The following is a 22800-nucleotide window of genomic DNA, read 5'->3' as shown; positions in this document are numbered from 1 at the left end:
TCTGTCTGTTTGTCCAACTATTCATCCATCCTTCTAGCTAGCTAGCTACATATCCATTCATGCATCCTTCCTCCATCCATTGACCCATCTATTTGAATATCTATCCATCTATCTAAATAGCTAAATTAATCTATAAAAATATGTCTATCTATCCATTTATTCCTCTATCCATACATGTATCAACTATCTGTCCATCCATCTAAATATCCATCTATCTACCTAGCTAATTATCTAGATAGCTACCCACCATCCCTCCATCCATTGTCACCTCTGTCTATCCATTTCTCCATCTCTCTATCCATCCACCAAATTTGTTTTTGTTTTTGTTTTTATTAAAGTGTCCTCCTCTGAATATGAACACCAGTCTTTCCTGTTTCCATATGTTTCAATGGTGGGGTTCTTCTTTATTGGTTTATTTTTTTAAATGAGAGGTATCTTGGGGATGGGGGGATGGTGTTTCAAGCTTCCCTTCAGTTCTCCACTTTGACCAGGAACCCCAAACCAAGAGTTCCACCCTCATATAAGTGCCCATAGCCAGAAGCAGCCCTGCCCCACTGCCTCTGCACTCATCAGTTGCTGGTTCCTTTTCCACCCAGGGCTCATTTCAATAGCAACTAATTTCAGTAGTAACTAAGGTAGATATTGATGATGTAGAAATAAATATACATTATATGTAAAAATAGATTTTGCCCAATAGATAAGTGATGATGATGTAATATGATTTTGTAGTTCCCCTGACCTTGGGGGTCTTTTGTTCTGATGGGTCTGTGGTCCTGGGTCTTCTGGCTTTGGAATCTGCCTCAGGAAACTACCCAATCTGTTATCCCTCAGTTTCCCTGCCCAGAATTGTTCTGCCTCTGTCTTCCTGGTGGCAACCTCCTCTTCCTGACCATTGGGGCTAAGATAATTAGGGCTGGGAGCCCTGACCACTCTAGCATTCCAAAGTCATAAAACTCCAGATGGCTTATCTCAAATGTTTGGGCATCTTTCTGGCTCCTAGTTTCTTCACTCCCAACTTATCAGAATATATGATCCTTCCTTCCTTCCTTACCCCCAACCTGTCAGAATTGAATTTATAGTCCTTTCCTGGAACTCCCATCCACCCAATGCTCTGCCCCCTCACCTTGCCTTTGTTTCCCTGATCACTGGAGCCCTATAAGAGAGTCTGGAATCCCTTGCTCATCACGGGATGCTTTGAGACAAGAGTCCCATTCAGCCACATGGCCATGGCTTTCAAACCCTCCACTAATAAAATATTTTAAAAACCTCTCTAATCTCTATCATGCCTCAGTTTCTCCCTCATTACAATCTGATTCTGACCACTCCTTAGCCAGATAGCTTCTGACCTCAGGAAACTCCCACAGATCAAACTTCTGAGACAATAGTGAATAGGACCACTCCTTAATTCATCTTGAAGTTACCATGGTAGACTTCCTAGCCCTTGAGCCATAGAATTAGCCAATGTATTGTAGAAGCTGGATAAAATGGCCCTCCTTGGTTCTGTTTCTTTACTGAATTCCCTTACAATTCAGTCCGCTTAGTAATTGCTTTCTTTTTTTTTCTTTTTTTCCTTTTTATTTTATTTTATTAATTTTATAATTATACATTTTTGACAGTATATATGCATGAGTAATTTTTTTTATAACATTATCCCTTGTATTCATTTTTCCAGATTTTCCCCTCCCTCCCTCTATTCCATCCCCTAGATGACAGGCAGACTTTGGGAGGAGTCCTTTGCTCTTCCCTCCAGTCTTCACAAGGAAGAGGGAGAAGGTTCTGAGGCTGTTGAGGATCCTGTGGAGGTATGAAGACCAAAACTGCTGCCATCTTGGCAGAACAGTGAGTTTCCTGATGATGTAGTTTCCTGGGGGCTCCATAGAAACAATATTCACTGCCTGCCATCTAGGGGAGGGGGTGGAGGAAAGGAGGGGAAAATTTGAAACAGAAGGGAGTGCAAGGGATAATGCTGTAAAAAATTACCCATGCATATGTACTGTCAAAAATGTTATAAAATTAATTTCAAAAAAAGAAACAATATTCACAATTACTGCAACAACATAAATAGAGAAAACAACCACCTCAAAACAAACAAAAAATTACAAGGAAAAATGTTACTTCAACAAAGAGATAGGAGGACGCATTCTGTCTCCTTTGCAGAAGTGGAGGTCCTTAGACAGCCAAGTAGGGAGGTGCAAATGAGCTAAAAGATACAAAGCATTTTGCAAAAATGATTGTTATGATTCCTTGAATCTACTTTCCTTCTGCTGTGCTCAAACATTGTTTGTAGAACAACATGGGTGTGGTGATACACACACATACATATATATATATATATATATATATATATATATATATTTTTTTTTTTTTTGCTGAGGTAATTGAAGTTAAGTGATGTGCCCAGGATCACACATCTAGGAAGTGTCTGAGGCCAGATTTGAACTCAGGTCTCCCTGACTTCAGGGCTGGTGCTCTATCCACTGTACCACCTAGCTGCCCTGATATAGATATATTTAACAACCAGGCTCTCAATAAAAAATGAACAATATGATAAAATTTATTTTGCATTTTTTCACATTAACATTGTTCTTAAGCCTAGGCAATCAACAAAACTATAAATTAGACCCTTATTGGTTAGCAATTGCTGATTTTTGTGGTATAAAATGTCATGACCTCAAACTTTTTCCATTTGAGACATCTTTTTGCCTAACACATTTTTACTTGACCCTGGTTATATAAAACAGGTATACAAATCAAACATTAAATCATAATTTTGCAATCTCCATATTCAGTTACAAGACTCCATGTGGGATGGCAAACAAGTTTTAGAAGTTGGGGGATGTAAATAAAAATTTACTTTAAAAAAATTTAATTTCCCCCACTTAACAGTATTTTTTTTCAATTACATATAAAAATAGTTTTCAAAATTAACTTTTGTAAGATTTTGAGCCCCAGATTTTTCTCCTTCATTCCCTTCTCCCCTCTCCACGTCAACAAGCATTAGGTTATACATGTACAATCATATTAAACATTTCCACATTAGTCATGTTGTGAAAAAAGAATCAGAAGGAAAGACTCTCCAGCAGATCTCCAACATCCCACAGTGTCTCGGTCAAAGGTGGACCTAAGGCACATTCACTTGGTAGAGAAAGCAGGCCAGAGGACAAAAGGCGTCCTAAGTGGGGTCAGTGAGACAAAGCTGGAAGAGCAATAATGGTGGCCCAGCTTGGACTTCCCCTACAGTTTCTGGATCTTCTCTTCAATGGCTTTGTCAGGGAGTAAGACTTCCACTGTGTAGCTGACCTTCTTGGAATGGATCAAGCTGTAGGTGTTGTCAAACCTCAGGACATCTGCAAGGGAAAGAGACATGTTACACCTTCTGAACCTCTCCATTAGGAATTAGTCCTAAACTCCTGACTCTAGCATTCAAGGACCAGCCCAATCTGCCTTCAATCTACCTGCCAAGCTTTATTTCAAGTCCTCCCCTTGAAAGTTTTCATAGAGAAGGTGTTGATCAAGGAACCCCTGAAACATTTCTGAAACAAGAGAATTTCCTCAGACCCATTAGAGGAAGTTACAGGATGAAAGAGGCAGGAGAGGGAGATAGTGAAGGGCTAAGATTCTGCTTCTTTCAGGTGCTGAAGTCTTGCATTCATAGCTTCCAAACTGTATCAAACTTTGAATGGCTCATGCCCCGAAGTATGGTGGTTGTCCTTAGCTCTCAAAGAGAATCAAAATGATTTTAGAATCAAGTTCCCATGTGTTGACTGGGGTTGATCAGACCAATGTGAGCTCAGAATGCTTGGCCACAGGTCAGACACAAAGAGTCCATATGAACATTTTTGTGGGGGGAATTCTCTAATTTTGGGCTGTAGAGCCACTCTCTTCTTGCCATTAGGAAAAAGAGTCCAGGAAAAACCTTGAAGCTCTGGACATCTTCCCATACCATTGTGACACAATGAAGGATAGAAAAGAAAAACGCCATCCAAGTGCTCTCCACTCTGACTCCATTCTTTCCAAAACCACCCTGGGAATAGAATTATCTGTGTGGCAAGTCGCCGGTCCAATGGAGTTTGCTCTCTGCTGCAGGGTAGTTCAGAAAAGAAGCTCAGCATCTGCTGTCTCATCTGCCACGTGAAGTGATTCATGATGCATTTTTATAGTGCACTAATGGCTATTTATGGGTCACAGACCAATGGTGCATCTCAACTACTCAGTGCTAATGATGCTATTGATTAGTGATAGGGACATGATCCTAGAAAGATGGGCCGAACACTTCCATAGTCATCAATCAAGGCTTCAGCTGTTGAGCTTTTACCTCAAGTAACTGAAGTTCCCAGGGAGGAACAGGCTTTGGATACCATTAGGCTACTTTCCTGTGGTAAAGCCCGGGGGCTAATTTGATTACAGCGGTATAGTTCTCTAGTCTCAGACTTTGGAGGGTGGAAAGCTGGGAGTGGCCCATTTGCACCTTGCAAAGGGTTTTCTCCTTGCAGCCTTGAATGAGTCCAATGCAGAGAAGCATTTCTCCTGCTCAGCCATTCTAGAAAGGGTGAAGAAAGTCAAGCTGATTGTGCTATAGGGTGGCCAGTCACTGAAAGATCCGCCATACTGATGGGGCCTTAGAAGGTCCGAACTAGCTCTAAGAAAATTACTTCTCTCAGGTGAAAGGAAAGACGGCTGTGGAGGAAGGTGAGTCCCATAGGTTCCATGGCCGTCTCTATCCCTAATCTAAATATCCAGCCCTATCCTTGTTCCTGACCTCCAGTATCACATCATCAACTTCCCGTCCGGGGTCTCCAGTTGGATATCTCATAGACATCTGAAACTCAGCACATCCCAAACTGAATCCATCATCCTTCCTCATAAGCAAGACCTTCCCTCTCTCAGCCCTTGGCATTCCCTGGTTGTTCTTCATGTCTGGAAAGCTCTTTCTCCTCACATCCCTGTCTTGGCTGCCCTGACTTCCAAGTCTCAGCTAAATTTGCATCTTCTCCAAGAAGCCTTTGCCCATCCTCTTGATCTGATTTCCCTCTTTCTATTGATTATCTCTATTGATTCTGTCTGGAGCTTGTTTGCATATATTAAATTGTGAGCTCCTTAAGGACAAGGGCTATCTTGGACCTTTCTTTGTCTTCAGTGTTTATCCCAGGGCCAGGAACACTGGTAGGTGCTTAATAGATGTTGTTTGATTGATGGACTAGTTTAGTATCTTGCCAAAAAGGCAGCTCTAGTAGTCCAGGATGCCATGATGGCTTCCATGTTCCTTTCTAGATATTCATTAACCATACCTTTCTTTCTTTCTTTCTTTCTTTCTTTCTTTCTTTCTTTCTTTCTTTCTTTCTTTCTTTCTTTCTTTCTTTCTTTCTTTCTTTCTTTCTCTTTCTTTCTTTCTCTCTTTCTTTCTTTCTTTCTTTCTTTCTTTCTTTCTTTCTTTCTTTCTTTTCTTTCTTTCTTTCTTTCTTTCTTTCTTTCTTTCTTTCTTTCTTTCTTTCTTTCTTTCTTTCTTTTCTTTCTTTCTTTCTTTCTTTCTTTCTTTCTTTCTTTCTTTCTTTCTTTCTTTCTTTCTTTCTTTCTTTCTTTCTTCATTCATTCGTTTGCTTGTTTGTATTTATTTGTTTGTTTATTTATTTACCTTTTTTCCTGAGGCAATTGGGGTTAAGTGACTTACCCAGAGTCACACAGCTAGGAAGTGTTAAGTCTCTGAATCAAATTTGAACTCAGGTCCTCCTGACTTTAGGGCTGCTGCTCTATCCACTGTGCCACCCAGCTGCCCCACCAATCATATCTTTAATGATCCTCTCAGGGATTTCTCCAAGAGCTGAAGGCAAGCTCACTGCTCAGGGTTTGCAAACTGTCCACTTCCCTTTTAACAGATCAAGAAAAAATTTCCCTCCTCCTTCTTCAAGATATCTTTCCCATTTCCATGATCTTTCAAATAAGTCACTCACAGACTCCTTGTTCAGCACAGGTGAGGGTCCCATCCTCAGGGACCAGGGGAGAGCTGAACTTCTGGCTGGGCACCACCTCGACCATCTCCTTTGCTCTCTGTCGCTCCCCCATCTTAGTCTTCAGGTAAATCCCGACACCAATGTCTGGCCCATCCAACAGGAACTGCCATCTGCAGTGGGAGAAACATTGTTTTTTCTTGACAAGTGATCTGCCCTTGCAGGATTCCACCCCCAGCCTCCTGCCCACATGTACCCACAGCTCTCTTGGAAGGGGAAGGAGAATCCTGGCAGAACCCTACCTCAAGACGCAGCCAGGAAAGAGGATCTCAATCTCCACCTGGTGGGAGGAGCCCCGATTGATAGACACTGTATGCTCATATTGCATTTTCATCTGGTTCTGCAGGTAATATTTCTTGGGGACCACACCCCCATATCGAATCTGCCAGAAGAGGATGTGATGACCTTTGGCCTGATGGATCTGCCCTCAAGATCTATTCCACTCAGGCCCCCGGGAGTTCCTTACCTTGGTCAGATATTTGGGGTTCCCATCAGGGTCTGTTAGGGTTCCCCCATACTCTGCAGGCAACTGGTCAGGGTCTATGAGCTTCTGCAAATCCTCCTTCCAGTTTGCTTGTGGGAAAGAAAGAAGATTGTCGGATGAGAGGGGGAATAAATTCCCCAAAGAGATGAGTAACAGGACACTGGCCCTTATGAGTGTGCATGCAAAAACCTGTTCTCTCTATGGACAACTGAGCTTCATTCAAGAGTTCATATCTCCGAGTGTTGGGGAAATGGAGGTTCTTGCTATAACTTCTTTGTAAAAATTAATTGAATTTAATTGGGGGGGCAACTAGATGGCGCAGTAAAGCACGTGGTCAGATATCAGGAGGACCTGAGTTCAAATGTGACCTCAGACACTTAACACTATCTGTGTGACCCTGGGCAAGTCACTTAACCCCAATTACTTCACCATTAAAAAAAAAAAAAAAAAAAAAAAAAAAAAAGCTGTCTCAGATGGGACAGCAATGTATGAACCCTAGTCTCTTTTGGCCAGATTCTGCAAGTGTCCAAAAAAAAAAAAAAAAAAAAGGAAGATCACATCAGGTTGGATTTTCATCAACAGCTCCCCCTTGTGTCGGCATCCAAATTCTTTGAGCTTGAGGTAAGTCTCTTCAGACCTGGACTTGGGCTCTCTTATTGCAGATGGCAGACTTTTAATGTCCACAGTCATACCCTTGATCTTGCCATGACCCACAAATGAATCACATCCATTTTCAAGAACCAGAAAATTCTCTTATTGTATTACTCACAAATAAGCTACTTGCATTTTTAAGAACTAGGAAATCTCTTATCTGACCAAATCTTTAGGAATTCTAACCCTAATTTCATTTCCTTCTACTTCTTCCTCTGCCTTGCAATCCCAAACTCTATCTTTCAACCTACTCTGACTTCCAAGCCCCACTTCCACCCCCACTATTGCTCAGTTCTTTCCCAAGCCATCAACTCTACGTTGCCGATTTTCCTTTCCCATACTAATTCTTTGGTGATAATTCAGCACAACTCAGTCCTCTTCTCTCAAGTCCCTTGTCCCTTTATATTATCACCGATCTTGTCCTGCCAAACTTCTGCCTTAAAATCATTCTCACCATTTTCTGCTACACAAAGTTGAAGAAAAAGGTTATAAAACTGTGTGGACTCGTTCCACCATAAATTTATGTTGCATAACCTCAACTGAGCTCTCACTGCTGAAAGGCAATCTTTTTATAACTCCTTAATTAGCTTACTGTTTATTCATGAAAGTGACTCTTCTAAACATTGCCATCCCTCTTTAAATGTCCTGTGACATTCTGGCCATCATTCCTTTCAATTAGGAATTTTGCCTCCCATTTTACTAAAAAAAATTTAAGGCCATTTACCGAAAGTTCCCTCTTCTCTACTTTTAATGTCACATCACTCAAGTACCTTCCCCCACTCTCTTCTCCTTCACCCCTGTCTCACTGGGAGAAGTGATCCTTCTCCTTGCAAGGCAAGCCCCTCTATATGTACAACTGATCCCATTCCATCCCATCTTTTCCAGCAAATTGACCTTTCTGTCACCCTACTTCCTCACTGATCTTCAGGCTCCTTTTCCTCTGGCTGCTTCCTTATTGCCCACAAACATGTCGTGTCTCCTCCATGAATCCCTGCTAGTTCTCATCCCACATCTTTCCTCCCTTTTTTGGCTAAACTCCTTGAGAAGGTCATCTACAATAAGTGTCTCCACTTCCTTCCCTCTTACTCTCTTCTTAACTTTCTTCAGCCTGGCTTTTGACCTCATCACTCAATTTAAACTGTTCTCCTCTTAATCTCCATCCTCCCTGACCTCTTTTCAGTCTCTTACTACAACATCCATAATTCTCTTAATATTCTCTTCATTCTAGTTTTTTGGGATATTTCTCTTTCCTGAATCTCTTCCAACTTATGTGTCCATTCCTTCTCAGTCTCCTTTTCTGGATCTTCATCCAAGTCATGTCCCCTAACTTTGGGTATCATCCTCTTCTCTTTCCCCTCTATATTATTTCACTTGGTGATCTCATCACCTCTAATAGATTCAGTTATTATCTTTGTACTGATCATTCTCATTTTTGAGCTCTAACTTCTCTACTGACCACTCTCATATCTCCAGTTGCCAATTAGACATCTTAAACTTCACGTCCCATAGACATCTTAAACTCAAGATGGCCATATACTTTTCAGAGTTCTATTTTTAGAAATTTATATTCCTTGTAAAGTCTTTCCCATGTCTCAATTTGTCTGGGGGAACATTGGGTGATTTAAAATTAGATAAGAAATGAAGCAAAGGATAACAAGAAAGATAGAGAAAGAGAGAGGGATAGAGGGAGGGAAGGAGGGAGGAAGGAATTTGGGAGAGGAAGAACCTTAGGCTTTTGGGCTAGAACAGATAATTGTTCTGACCCTCAGTCTGAGCCATCAATACCCAAATAAGGACCAAAAGGAAGCTTGGACTGGGACTTATTATAGACCAATGAGAGCCAGAGTGATTTAGGTTTAAGACATAGTCAAGTACCTTCATTTGAATCCTAAGCCTGATTTTCCAGAGCCCAGGTTCAAGAAAGTTATACTCCTTTGGGCAAAATATCCATATATAAGTGTATAATTCCCAAAATGGAGGAGAAAAGGAAGGAAGGAAAGAAGTAGGAAGGAACAAAAGAAGGAAGGGAAGAAGGAAGGAAGGAAGGAAGGAAGGAAGGAAGGAAGGAAGGAAGGAAGGAAGGAAGGAAGGAAGGAAGGAAGAAAGGAAGGAAGGAAAGAAGGAAGGAAGAGAAGGAAAATAGCTAAACAAGTCATATATGATTTTGATGGAATATCATTGTTCTGTAAGAAATAACAAGAAGGATGGTTTCTGAAAAACCTGGGAATACTTGTATAAACTATGAAAATTGAAATGCGCAAAACCAGAAAAACAATGTATACCCAAATAACAACATTATATATGATCAGCTATGAAAGACTTAGCTATTCAGATTAGTAAAATGAGCCAAGATAATTCTAAAGGGTATATTATGAAAATGCTATTTACTTTCAGAGAGAAAAGTATTTTAAATTTTTTTCTTTATTTTTCTCATTTTTGTCTGTTTTCTTTTTCAACATGGCTAATTTGGAACTACATTTTGCCATGATTTCACACATATAATTGATATCAAATTGCTTGCTTTCTCAAGGAGGGAGGAAGATAATTTAGAACTCAAATTTTTAAAAAATGAATGTTAAAAAGTTTTACATGTAATTGTGAAATATTTAACCAAATAAATATAATATAGTTTTAAAAAGACTTTATACTTGGGTGGGATATGGAAGAACTTCAGTTTTGTCCTTCTATCCTGCAGAGCTTGAAAATTGAACATCAGGGGATGGAATCACAAAGAAGAATAAGACAAATCCATCCAGGCTGAATGACACCTAAGCTTTCTTCTCTAATTCTTAACTGAACTTTTCCAAGTCTGACTTGATCCATTATTATTTTATCTACTGAGAAATAAGCTAAATGGTGAACTCTAATTTACAATCGTCATCTGTTCAATAACAACCCCCTTGAAAAAAAAAAAAGCTGGGAGAGTCAGGACTCACCTCCCAGAACAACAATCTTTTTGCGTGTTTCCTCTGAAATGAAGGCTTTGACCAAGTTGTAGGCTACAGGGAACAGTTTAGGAGCTGAAAAAGATGGAGATAACTCGAGATTATGGTCAGAAAGAGAAGATAATTCTGAATAAGTTCAGGGAAGCCCTGGCTGAGCATGAAAGCTACTGGCACCAGCTATGGGGTATAAGTATCTCATATCACCTGCAGTTACCCTGTAAATTCAATCATCCCGTCCTGGTGTTTTGAGTTTCCTTGAAAGGGGTAAATCTAAAATAAGATCTTTAGGGGTTTTGATGTCAAATTTAATAGGAGTGTGTTCCCATTATTTGCTGAGGCCTGGCAAAGTCCAGTAGGTGCCACCTTGCATCTGTCCCATGCCCTGCTTGCCCTCTTGCCCATACCATTCCAACCCTTGTTACTGCTGGCTTACCTTTCACAACAATAAGATTCTTGACGGTCTCAGGAAAATTGTTGTCAAGTATGGAGAAAAACTGCAAAGTCAAGATAAGCCTTCTTATGGCATTCCTTATATCAACTAGTGTCCACTTCCCAGAGACCTCTGGGAGAGAATCAAGATTCCCCTCCCCAAGAGTCTTCAGAGCTCCCATTGAGAACCCAAGTTATCCTACAGTACCCTACTGTGTTGGGCCTGGATTGTCAGTCGGGACATCGCTCCCTAGTCTACCGCTGCCCCAGCTTCCAATGCTGAGAAGAGTTCTGTAATTTCCCAGGAATTAGAAGTAGGAAAGCCCTTAGAGACCAAAATTCTATTTTTATGGATGATAGAAAAAAAGCTTGGCCAAAAAGGATCGGAAATCAAGGGGGATGCTCATCAATTGGGGAATAATTGAACAAGTTGTGGTATATGAAGGAAATAGTATACTATCTTACTATAAGAAATGATGAGTTCCATGAACTGATGCTGAGTGAAGTGAGCAGAACCAGGGAAACATTGTACACAGTAACAGCAACATTGTGTGATGATCAACTTTGATAGACTTTGCTCTTCTCAGCAATACAATGATCTAAATGTATTCTAAAAGACTCATTATGGAAAATGCCATCCACATCCAGAAAAAGAACTATAGAATCTGAATGCTGATCGAGGCACACTATTTTCACTTTTTTTGTTGGCTTTTTTTTTCTTTCTTGTGATTTCTCCCCATTGTTCTGATTCTTTTTTCATAACGTGAGTAATGTGTAAATCTGCTTTATATGTTTGTACACCTTTAAAATATATCAGATTGATTGCCATGTTGGGTAGGGGTAAGGGAAGGGAGAAAAAGATGGAAATCAAAGTAAATAAAATAAATAAAGGAAATAACAGGAAATATAAAAAACAAATTTAATAATGAAAAAAGACTTGACCAAGGCCATTTAGAATCAGTTTGACAAGTGAGTTTCCCAGATGACATCACATCAAAGGCCTTTCCTGTGTCCAATCAAGAATCCCCTTTATAACATTCTTGACAAGTGATCATCTGGCTTCTGCTGGATGGAGAACTCACTACCTGCTAAGCATCCCTCTCCACCTTTGGACAGCTCTCGTTGTCAGTAAGTTTTCTCTGATATCAAGGCTAAGTTTTTTGTTTTGTCTTGTCTTTGTTACAATTTTCAATAATGAAGAGAGCAAAGATAGATCTGGAATGTTTGCTGTAAGCTACCAATCCAGCATTCTCTCTTCCTCATCTTGTGACAGATCATTAGATCCCAAAAGAAGCACCCTTAGAGACTTCGAGATTACAGGGTTTAGAACTGGAAGACACTGTTTCCTTTATTTTACAGATCCGTAAACTGAGGCCCAGAGATGTTAAGTAGGTGATTTACTTGAATTCTGGGTTATGAATTCAGGTACTTTAAGCCCTAGATTGGTGTTCTTTCTGCTAAACCAGAGCACTTCTGCCCTCTCATTTAGTCCCCCCAAAAACTTCAACATGATTTTCCCTGATGTAGAATTGTTTTTGAGTCAAAGTCCTCACTATGCTGTGAGTTCAGAACCCTGGTCCCCAGCTTCACCCCAGTGTGCTTTAGGATCCTGGCTCTCCCCAGCTGAGCTGACATCGACTCTCTCCTCCCCCCGAGTGCCCTTTCCCTCCTCACCTCCTGGTAGACTTCTGTAGCTGGCTTCCAAAAGTGTTTCAGGCCTAGATTCTCCAGGTCAAATATTATAATGAACGTTTCAATCTTCTTTCCCAGCTGTGCAGACAGAAGGAAGAAGACAGGGCCATTAATCTGCCAGGGGCAGCCAACTGGGGACATTATTGGAGACATTACTAGGGAACTGTTAGCGTCCATCCAGGTTACCCACATTCAGAGAGTCAGAGCTGGGAGGGCCTGTGGAAGACCTCCAGAAAGAGGGTCAACCCTCCATCAAGTTAGCTTTGGAAGGGACAGTAAAGAGCTTCTTATTCAGTTTCCTTATTTGGGGACAGGGAATCTGGGGCCTGGTGAGCTTAAGGGTAGCCACGTGTCCCAGTAGATAGATGAACCTCATTGGCACTAAGTGATTTCAACTCACTTTGTTCTTTGGACTTCATGACTAAAAAGAGGCAGTTAGACTCAGAGGTCCCTTTCACATCTAAGCTGACTTGCCTGGTGGAGTTCATAAAGCCCATAATGCACATGGCCATGAGCAACAAGTTACCGAGTCCTGCGAGTTTGGGTCCTGACTGAGGTGATGAAGCTTTTGTTCGTTCTCTCTAGTCATGTCTTCATAACCACACTTTGAGAGTTTTTTTGGCAGAGATACTGGAGTGATTGGCCATTTCCTTCTCCAGCCCATTTTACATAAGAGGAAACTGAGGCAAATTGGGTGAAGTGACTTGCTCACAGTTACACAGACACTAAATGTTTGAAGCCAAATTTGAACTCATGGAGATGAGTCTTTTTGGTTCCAAGCTCAATGCTCTATCCATTAGTTAATAATATGCTTTTGGTGGGTAACTGGAGCACCACCTGGTGGCCTACATGTACATTACATCCCTTTCAGTTGTCTAGATGCTCTCCCTGGAGAGAAGGGACTAAGATGGTCAAGGAGAGCATCTTTTAGCACTGAGCCAATTCCAGCAATTAAGAAAGGTATTTAGGAAGCAGTCACTGCGGGGGGTCCGTGCTAGGAGCTGTAGGGATTATAAAGCCCAGATCCCGCTCTCCCAGAGATCAGACTGACACTGCCCTGCTCAATAACCCTCCAGGGCTCCCTGCTGTCTCCTGGATTAAAAAACAAAACTCTGGTATTCAAGGTCTCCCAGAATCTGGCTCTAACCTTTGCATCCTCAGCCCTGCTATTCTGTTCCAAACAAGCAGGACCATCCTCCTCCTGCTGCCTGTCTGTCCCTTCCCAGTCTCCCCACCCAGCCTTAGGGGTAGATTTTGGGTCCTTTTCTCTGATCTTTCCCTAGTAACGTCTCCAGTAATGTCCCCCAGCTCTCAGGGACTGAGCTGTTCTTTCTCTCCGTTACATGTGAGCTCCCCAGGACAGGAAGGGTGGCAAGTTTGCATCTCTGTGTGTCCCTCTAACCGGCCTGGCCCAGGCCAGCTTTTTAGAAGAGCTCGCTGGCTCTTGGTCTCCCAGACTTGCTGCCGGGGTCACCCAGCCAGAAAGCTGCACGGCCTGGATGGATCCCAGCCGTTCTATGCTGTTGTTTCCCACCTGATCCTGCTTGGGAAGAATTGATCCTGCTTTGTAATTGACTAAGTCGTGATTACGCATTAATTTCGTCCTGTAACTGCCCAAGTTTCTGAACTGAACCCAGAAGCTGAACCGGCTGAGGAGTGAACATGAAACTGCTCTCTGGGTAATTGCAGTTCTATTCTTGGGCCAAGGACACTTGTAGGAGGCAGGTGGGCCCCGGAGAATCCTGTCCGGGCACCTTGCAGCACCGAGTCAGCCTTCAGAGGTGTCTGGCTTGCTCTCTGACCTTGCAGGGGCAGCTGGACTCCAACAGGGAATGTTTCTTAGGGGAAAGGGGGGGGAGGGTTTGTGGCTCCCAATTCCCAGTTTCCATTGAGTCCTATTTTCTTCCATCTCGGATGCTAGCCTTCCTATTTTCTGTACTTCCCAAAGATGCTGTTAATTCCATAATCGGGCCCTAACTTTGCTGAGAAACTCAGATTCTATTTATTGGTAAATTCACCTTTAGGACTGTGGAACACAAGATGGGAATTCTGAAGGATTCAGCATGAAAATGCTCTCTACCTCCAGACTTTTGTTCCTTCATCTTTCTTGCCTTTTTCCCCCTTTTGCAGCCTGGCTAATATGGAAACATGCTTTGCATTCTTTCCCATGTATAATTGATATTATCTTGCTTGCCTTCTTAATCAGTGGATAAATTGATTGTGCTGGAAGTTTCTGCCTCAGTCTACCTTCATTTTTTATGAGCCTAGATCTCCTGTCTCTACACCCAGGATTCTTCCAGCTGATGCTTTCCCTGCCATATAAGGATCATGGAAGGAAAAAGGGTTTAAAGACAGGCCCTTTGAGTTGTCACCTTTTAATCATTTAAGAGCCCCTGTGTGACTCAGGGCCTGAGAGGGTACAGTGAGGGTCTACAGCCCTAGAATTAACGGGCTGAGGCAGCAGGATCTCCTTCCCTCTCCGTCCCTTTAGGATCTTTCCCTGTTCCCTGAGCCAACCCCGGCCTCTCCCAGGGGGCTTTCTCTCACCCTTTCACTCTGTAGCTCACATTCCCGAAGGAGGATCATCAAGGTCTGGGTGCGTTTCCTGATCATATTTGATTTGCCATTGGAAAGAATCAGGCCTTTGGGATCCAAGGAGCCGGTGACGTCAAGCCACACGGGGCAGCCCTCCCGGTCATACCCGCTCAAGCCGCCTGTGTCGTATAACTGGAGGACCTGCGCACAGAAGAAGCGGCCGCCATTACCCTCAAGGTCAAGACTGGCTCAAGAGAGCCAGGTGGGGCTGGGGATCTGGGCATGGGGTTAACCCAAGCTCACCTCAGCGGCCTTCCAGTCCAAGATGTTGTCCAGGTCCTCTTGCTTCCGGAATACCATGTGCTACCAAGAGAAATAAGATGATCCCAACCAGGGCTTCCTGGGCAGCCCCAGGGTGGGATCTAATGGGCAGAGCTCAGAAGGACACAGAGTCAGAGCTGGGAGGACCCTGACACAGGAGATGGCAGACCTGAGAAGAATCCTCACAAAGGGCTTTAGGACCTGGGATGTCGGAGCTAGCCAAGGCTCTCGAAAAGGACTGTAGAACGTAAGATGTCAGTTCTAAAGGACTCAACGTGAAAATGCTCTCTACCTCTGAGAGAGAGCTGGTGAATCTGAGTGAAAATTCTTACTTTATTTTTCTTGCCTTTTTTTTTCTTTTTGCAGCATGGCTAATATGGAAACATGTTTTGCATTATTTCCCATGTACAACTGGTATTATATTGCCTGCCTTCTTAATGATTGAGAGAAGGACTAGAGAGAGAATTGAAACTCACAATTTTAAAAAATGAATGTTAAAAATAAATCATGAAATTTTTTTTTTCAGAGGATATAAGATGTCAGAGTGGAGGAAAACCTTTGAATCTAGAATATCAGAGCTGGAAGGCAGCTGATTCAACACCTTCCTCATACAGTTGGGAAAACTGAGGCCCTTAAAAGGAAATTGACTGTCCCAAAGTCACATGGCTGGGAAACAGCAGAGCAATCATTCTAACCTTAAGTCCTCTTTCCAATGCATGGGGATCATTTAGTCCAACTCCCTCATATTAGCCATCTGAGATATGTAGCCAAGGTCAAAAAAACTGGGTTGGCAGCAGATTTGAACCTGGAGTTCTTTCAGTCAATGGCTCCTTTCCTCACTTCCCTCCCCTTGGCAAGCCTGGGCCTAGGCTACTTAGAACATCCCCTGACTGTTGCTCGGGAACAGGAGGTAATACTCAAGTGTCTTTGGAAGGTCCCTAGTGGTACAACAATTTTGGCCGAGGCTGGAAGGGAAGGAGGGATGGAGGAAAAGGAAAAACTCAGCAGGGGGTGGGCAAGGTACACTCGATCGATCCGCTACCCTGGCCTGGAGTCCAAGAGGGCGAAGGGCTGGGGGCTCACCTTCCGGAGCATGTCCTCAGATTTCTGCAGGTCAAAACTTCGAGCTGCAAAAGAGACAGGATCAGGCTGGGGGATGGGGCAGGGAGACCCGGGGGACCCAGACTTCTGGGTCCCTCAGCATATCCCAGACCTCACCCTATGAAGCCTGTGAATGAAAGTCTTTAGGGAATACTGAGAGCCCTGGAGCAAGAGACATTGGGGGCCCAAGCAAGTCTAGATTTCTGTGAGTTAGAGTGAGGCTGGAGCAAAGTCTGCTGGGTTTCCCCAAAGGAAGAGAGCCTTCTATGGGTCTCAAAGATTGGTTTTAAAGCCAATGATGATGGAGGGGATGGCGAATAGGTGGTGCAGTGGATAGGGCACCAGCCCCTGAAGTCAGGAGGACCTGAGTTCAAATCTGGCTCAGACACTTAGCTCTTACTAGCTGTGTGACCTTGGTCAGGTCACTTAACAATAATTGCCTCAGCAAAAAAAGAGAAAAAAAATCAGAATAATTTTAGGCTGGTGAGAAATGCTAAGGACAAGGGCTCATAATGACTTCATATCTCCCAGCATAGACGGCAGCGTCCTCCGATATCAGAAGAATGGGCATCTGAGGCTGCAGGGCCACAGTTAGTGATCCCAGGGAGCATTTGTGCTCATCTGTGCCCAAGATGAGCCATTCCGGGAACAAGGAGACGCTCCCTCCACACTCAGTCCACACTGGAAGTGGTGTGCCATAACCTGGGAGGCACAGCTTGGGAAAACATCAATGAACTAGAGGGAGGGTGTCCATGGGTCTGGCTTACAGGGCTCATTGAAGGAGTTGGGCAAGCTTACCCTGGAAAAGAGATTTGTGGGTGGGGAGAACACCATCACTGCTCATATATGGGAAGGATTGTTGTGGAAGAAATTAGATTTGTTCTGTTTGGCTCCAGAGGACAGAAGCCAATAAACATTAAATGCCTACTGTATACATGCAAAGGCTATGAAGGAAAGCAAAAGAGAGCCCCTAGTTTGATGAAGGAGACAACCCACAAACACCCACAAACAAGCCATATAAACAGAGGGAGGGCGCCGGAATGAAGGGGGCTTGGGAAAGGCGCAGGGGGGGGTCTCTTAGCAACGAGTGGGAGATGCAAAGAGAGCCACAGAACTGCTGTCAGGAACACAGTCCAGCAATTCCCACTGCCCCCAAGTGGGACACCAGCTTTCCCGAGAGGTGGGGGGCTCCCCCTCACCAGAGGGCCTCAGACAGAGGCCAGAGGAGCCTTTCCAGGTGCACTGTAGGGGGTCTTCTTGGCTGGGCCTGAGTCGGACTAGATGGCTACTGATGTGATCCCAGGCAGGTTTCAGACACAGACCCCAAGTCTGTGAGATAGAGAACTAGGACCACCTGAGGGAGCCTAGATCACGCAGGTGTTCAGGGCCGGATTGTGACTGGGTGGGATTACTGCTACTTCCCTCTCTAATACTAATGAGATCCTGGGCTCCATGGAAATCCAGCTTTGAGCCTCAGTTTTCTCATCTGTAAAATGAGTTTTTGCCTGCACTCCCTGCCTCCAGGAACTGAGCTTTGCAAACATTAAAAGATGGCAGAAATAAAGGCCTTGGTAGATTTTTATCTGGCTCTAGGATCTCAAACAGTGGCCAGGAGCTCCCAGCTGGAAATCCCCTTCACCAGTGCAGCTGGGCAGCTCCTCCTTAACTCCTAATAATAGAAAGTCGGCTGAGGCGTTAATGCAACAGTAATAATAGCAAGTGTTTATATGGTATTTTACAAATTCTAGCTCATTTGATCCTCACAGCAACCTTGGGAGGTAGGTGCTGTTGTAGTTCTCATTTTATTGCTCCTACTCCTATTACTTCTATTCCTACTGACTACTCCACCACTCCTGATACTATTAAATACTACTAATATTACTAATACTCCTGTCCTACTGAATACTACTGCTGCTGATTACTGTTACTTACTGTTTTATTACTACTCCTACTGACTACTCCTAATACTACTGAATACTACTACTCTTATTACTGATTACTATTATTATTCCTATTTCTACTATTTCTATTACTCCTGCTAATCCTGCTACTACTGAATATTATTATCACTGAATGATTACATTATAACTATTGAATAATATTACTATTGACTACTGTTACTACTGTTGCTACTATTACTACTCCTACTATTATAACTGCTACTCTTCCTGCTGCTACTATTCCACTACTGACTACTCCACTACTCTTGATACTACTAAATATTACTAATATTAATATTACTCCTGCTCCCACTGAATACTCCTGCTACTGATTAGTTACTTACTATTTTATTACTACTCCTACTGACTACTCTGACTACTCCTGACACTACTGAATACTACTACTATTACCACTGATTACTACTACTGACTATTACTCCTATTTCTACTGAGTATTTCTATTACTCCTGCTAATCCTGCTACTACTGACTACTGTTACTACTTATGGTGACTATTATTACTCCTGCTATTATGATTATTACTACTGCTGCTGCTGCTACTACTGTATCCTACTACTACTGACTACTACTATTACTGACTACTTTTACTCCTACTACTGAGTATTACTCCTACTACTACTGACTATTGCTACTCCTATTGACTACCATTACTAATGTTACTATTATTCTTACTCCTACTAATGACTAATTACTGCTGCTGTAACTGCTGCTACTGAATACCACTACTACTAATTACTATTACTAGGACCACTTACTATTAATAATACTTTTACTGAATGCTGACACTGAATACTATTACTGAATACTAATAATACTTACTACTATTACAATTACTACAACTACTCCTGCTGCTGTTGTTGCTACTACTACTACTACTATTACTACTACTACTACTACTACTACTACTACTACTACTACTACTACAGACTATTATTCCTATCCCTACTTATGACTACTACTGCTGTTAGTGCTGTTACCATTGCTATTGCTACTATTGAATATTTCTACAACTGATTACTATTACTACTAGTAGTGATTATTGCAACAACTTCTGCTTCTTCTGCAGCTGGAAATGCAACGCCTCCTCCTCCTCAATACTACTATTAATAATATTAATACTATGGCTATTACTCCTAGTGACCATTATTAGTACTAATGCTACAACTACTGCTACTAGTATTATTGATTATTATTACTATTACTAGTGATTACTGACTACTAGTATCATATCAAGGTATTAGGAGAGTATTTTCCAAAGTTAAGGCCTAGCAAGCAGCTGCCTCAGTTTTCCCATCTCCAAAAAATAGAATAATTCTATTGACTCTCCCCTCCTACTGACCTCTCAGGGAAGTTGCGAACACCAAAGGGATGATTTCCTTTATGAAAATAATCACAAGAGCCCCCATTTCTGCTTTATTTTAATATTTTATTATTTATAATATATAATTATATTATGATATTTAATATCTATAATATTATTTATGATCTGTAATATATTATAATATTATATATGAATATAAAATTTATAATTATATATAATATAATATAATTTTTATATAATATTTAATTTAATATTCTCCAAAAGCCCTTTGGGAAGTAGGTGAGTAGGGGACAATTCAGATCTTATTGTTACTCTACACCCAATGGAGATATGTCCTCAGTCCCCCCCATCATCTCACCTCGGAGCCAGCGAAGGAGGAAATAGTCATCAGGGTTGGGCAGGTCAGGCAGCACATCCTGGACATTTTTTCGGAACTGTGGAGAGGCAACTGGGTCAAGATCACTGAACCAGATCCCTAGGCCTGGATTCCTGCCTTGGGACCATCAATTCGATGGTGAAGGGTCTTGAAGTCTTGCCACAAGAACAGTGAAGGAACTGGTGATATTTAGCCCAGGGCAAGGGAGATTGGGAGGGAAGAATGATGGCTGTCTTCCCTCACTTGAATGGTTCTGTCATATAGAAGAAGAATTAGCCTGGTTCTGCTCAGCACCAGAAGACAGGAAGGACAAGGAGTAATAGGGGAAGGTTCACAGAGGCTGATTTTGACTCAGTCCCTTCAGGCTAAGACTGAGTCACCACTTGGATGGCACCCTGTGTATGTATTTTCTAGGCACTTTTTAATGTATACGTTGTCCCTTAAAAGGACGTGAGCCATTGTCATGCCCTAGATTTAGAGATCTTATAGACACCATCAAGTGCAGACTTTCATTTTTACAAATGAGGAAACTGAGGCACCCTCCCAGGACCACACAGTTAGGAAGTATCTAAGCAGAATCGGAAGCCCCATATTCCTGAGCTCAAGCTGGCTGCCACAGATCCTTAATAAAGGTTGCTGAATAAAGGTTGACGGACGTTATCAAGGGGATTCTCTGGAGGTCTCTGGTCCCCTCTGACAATAAAATTCTGTGACTTGCCCCAGACCACTCAGCTAGTAAGTGGCAAAGCTGGGGCTGGAATCCTGATCTTCGGACTCCACTCGTGGCCAGTGTGTGATGCTCTAGCCCTTCATGTATGTTAATTGACTTAAAAACATAAGTAAGGAGACATGACATCAAATGACCCCTATGAAGTGATTCTTTCCTTCCTGAAGATTTGGGAAATATTGAAGCTTAGTCGCTCAGCTCATGGGGCCCACTAGGACCACCCACTTGGGCTAAGCCAGAAAACTGAGGTCTGGGAAGACAGGCTAGGGACACTTGAGGAGCTCAGCCATGTTTCCATGTCAGTATCTGACTCCTTCCTCCATCTCATCCCTCATACACATCCTGGGGACGGTCGTCACTAATAGCCTTCAGAAATAATCAACAGGGTCCCTGAGGTCAGAGCTACTATTTTATAGACTGGAAAACTGAGGCCCTGAAAGCTAGCGTTCTGAAGGAGTAAAGAACCAGGAGGAGCAAGGTTAATTGTCTTCCTTAAGGTCATGTAGCTGAGCTGGGGTGCACATCAGGTCCCTTCTCCTCCAAGTCCCAGAGTTCTTTCTACCAGATCTCTCTATTACGTGATTGCAGAAACTCAGATAAGGGATGACAAGTGGGCCCGAGAAGGCGGAAGAAGGAATGGGGTGATGTAAGAGCTACAGTGGGGGAAGGTTCGTCTGGCCCTCTGGGGAGGCTCCTGTCACGTTGAGACACTTCTGAGCAGCCTTTAGTCGGCCTCTGGCCTGTGCTCCGAGCCTCAGAATTGGTGTTCCACCATCAGGGACACTGAGGGCCAAGGAATCCTCTAAGCCATGGTTAGGGATCTAAGGAAAACTCTGACTAAAAACTAATTAATTTGTTCTAGACCTCTGTACTCCAGTGCTATCCAAGCAAGGTTGGGCTACTCATGGACGGACTCCCACTGGAAGTTTTCTGGAGAATAGATTTACTTCTAGAAGCCAATGAGTCCAAACTCCTCCTCTTCCTCTTGAATCCCTCACCCAGGTTTTGGGCAGGGGCATGGACTGCCCCGCCCCAGCTCATGGGAAGACATAAGGTCCCATGGTCTTTGGGCCCCTAGGGGAAAGGCTAACCCAGGCCTAGGAGTATGAGGTAAGGGGTCAATCCAAAAGGCAGTAAGAAAGCAACGGTCCTGAAGTCAGCGGACTGCTGGACACTGCCTGAGGGCCTTTGGGCATTGTCACTTAGTCTCCTGGGCAGCAGTTTTCTCAGTAGAACACAAAGTGGACTCTGGGGTCCCTTTGAGATCTGGGAGACTATGGACAAAGGAAGGGAGTAGGAGCCTTAAATTCCAGCTGGAAAGGGTCTTGAACCACTTCTAGACTTCTAGATGAACCCTCTCTTTTAGCAGAGGGGGAAACTGAGGCCCAGAGAGGGGAAGGGGCCCCACAGAAGCAAAGGCAGGTTTCAAACCCAGCTCCCCAGACCCTTCCTTCAGTATTCTCTGCCCTGTGTAGGCTGGAGGCAGGGAAGGAAGGTAGGGGTGAAGGAAAGATGGGGACACTGTCCTGCTTCAGAGGGGGATGTCGGGGTGGGGGCTTACCTGGGCCAGAGCCTCCTCCTGCTGAGGGCTCAGGTCCCCAACCCGGCCACTCATGGTGCTGGTTGTAGCTGCCGCTCCTCTGGGCCAGGGCGGCCTTTTCTCTGGGTCAGAAGTAGGGGAGTTATCTCCCTCCTCCCCATCCCAGAGCCCAAATAGAATTGGATTTGGGGTGTGGCTTAAGGGGCAGGGAGATACAAGGAAGCCCTTGGGCCATCCTGGATTGGCACCTGCTGGTGCCAGCTGCGCCGCCTTTGTTCCCAACCAGCTCCTTAGTGCCTCCACCCAACTCTTGAGTCAGGCAGGTACATACTCAAGTGTCTTTAACTATTTACAGGCTCTGCAGCTTGTTCCCTTCAGATCAAAAGGCACAGAGCTGTCTCCAGCAGCCTCAGTTTCCTCATCTGTAAAATAGAGATTGATAATAACCATTTTTTAAAAAAATTACTATCAGACCTATAGTAGACGGGAGTCCTGAACCTAGAACCTGGGCTGGAACTTGACTTTTATAATCTGTGTGGTCCTGATCCCGTCACTGATCCACTCCCAGTTTTAGTGCTATCAGCTGTAAAATGGGAATATTATCAGCACTCGCCTCTCAGGCTTGTGAGCTAACATATGTGAAGTGCTGTGCAAACTTATAGGTGCCATGGAAAGTTAACTAGTAGATAATCCAATAAAAATGAAAAGTCATT

General features: G+C 43.2%; 1 protein-coding gene across 1 annotated transcript; it reads right to left on the bottom strand.

Moving 5' to 3' along the window:
- Positions 1-2530: 2530 nt before the first annotated feature.
- LOC141551736 (SEC14-like protein 4) lies at positions 2531-22252 on the bottom strand. The gene is made up of 12 exons (XM_074283711.1): positions 22109-22252; positions 19803-19878; positions 16146-16189; positions 15045-15104; positions 14754-14942; positions 12189-12284; positions 10519-10579; positions 10077-10160; positions 6472-6578; positions 6248-6387; positions 5949-6118; positions 2531-3347 (listed from the first exon to the last, which is right to left on the bottom strand). The coding sequence occupies exons 1-12, from the start codon at positions 22160-22162 to the stop codon at positions 3235-3237; spliced, it is 1194 nt and encodes a 397-aa protein (XP_074139812.1). The 5' UTR covers positions 22163-22252; the 3' UTR covers positions 2531-3234.
- Positions 22253-22800: the final 548 nt, after the last annotated feature.

This window comes from Sminthopsis crassicaudata, chromosome 1, assembly GCF_048593235.1.
Source record: "Sminthopsis crassicaudata isolate SCR6 chromosome 1, ASM4859323v1, whole genome shotgun sequence".
Lineage (NCBI taxonomy): Eukaryota > Metazoa > Chordata > Mammalia > Dasyuromorphia > Dasyuridae > Sminthopsis > Sminthopsis crassicaudata.
The sequence above is the reverse complement of the archived record's forward strand: the minus strand, read 5'-3'. Positions and strand labels throughout refer to the sequence as shown.

Excerpts from the sequence above, each read along its gene's own strand:
- LOC141551736 (XM_074283711.1), bottom strand. The coding sequence starts at position 22,162 with ATGAGTGGCCGGGTTGGGGACCTGAGCCCTCAGCAGGAGGAGGCTCTG. Across the intron at positions 19,879-22,108 it reads AGGAGGAGGCTCTGGCCCAG|TTCCGAAAAAATGTCCAGGA; the intron begins GTAAGCCCCCAC and ends GCCTCTCCACAG. Across the intron at positions 15,105-16,145 it reads CTGAGGACATGCTCCGGAAG|CACATGGTATTCCGGAAGCA; the intron begins GTGAGCCCCCAG and ends TTCTCTTGGTAG.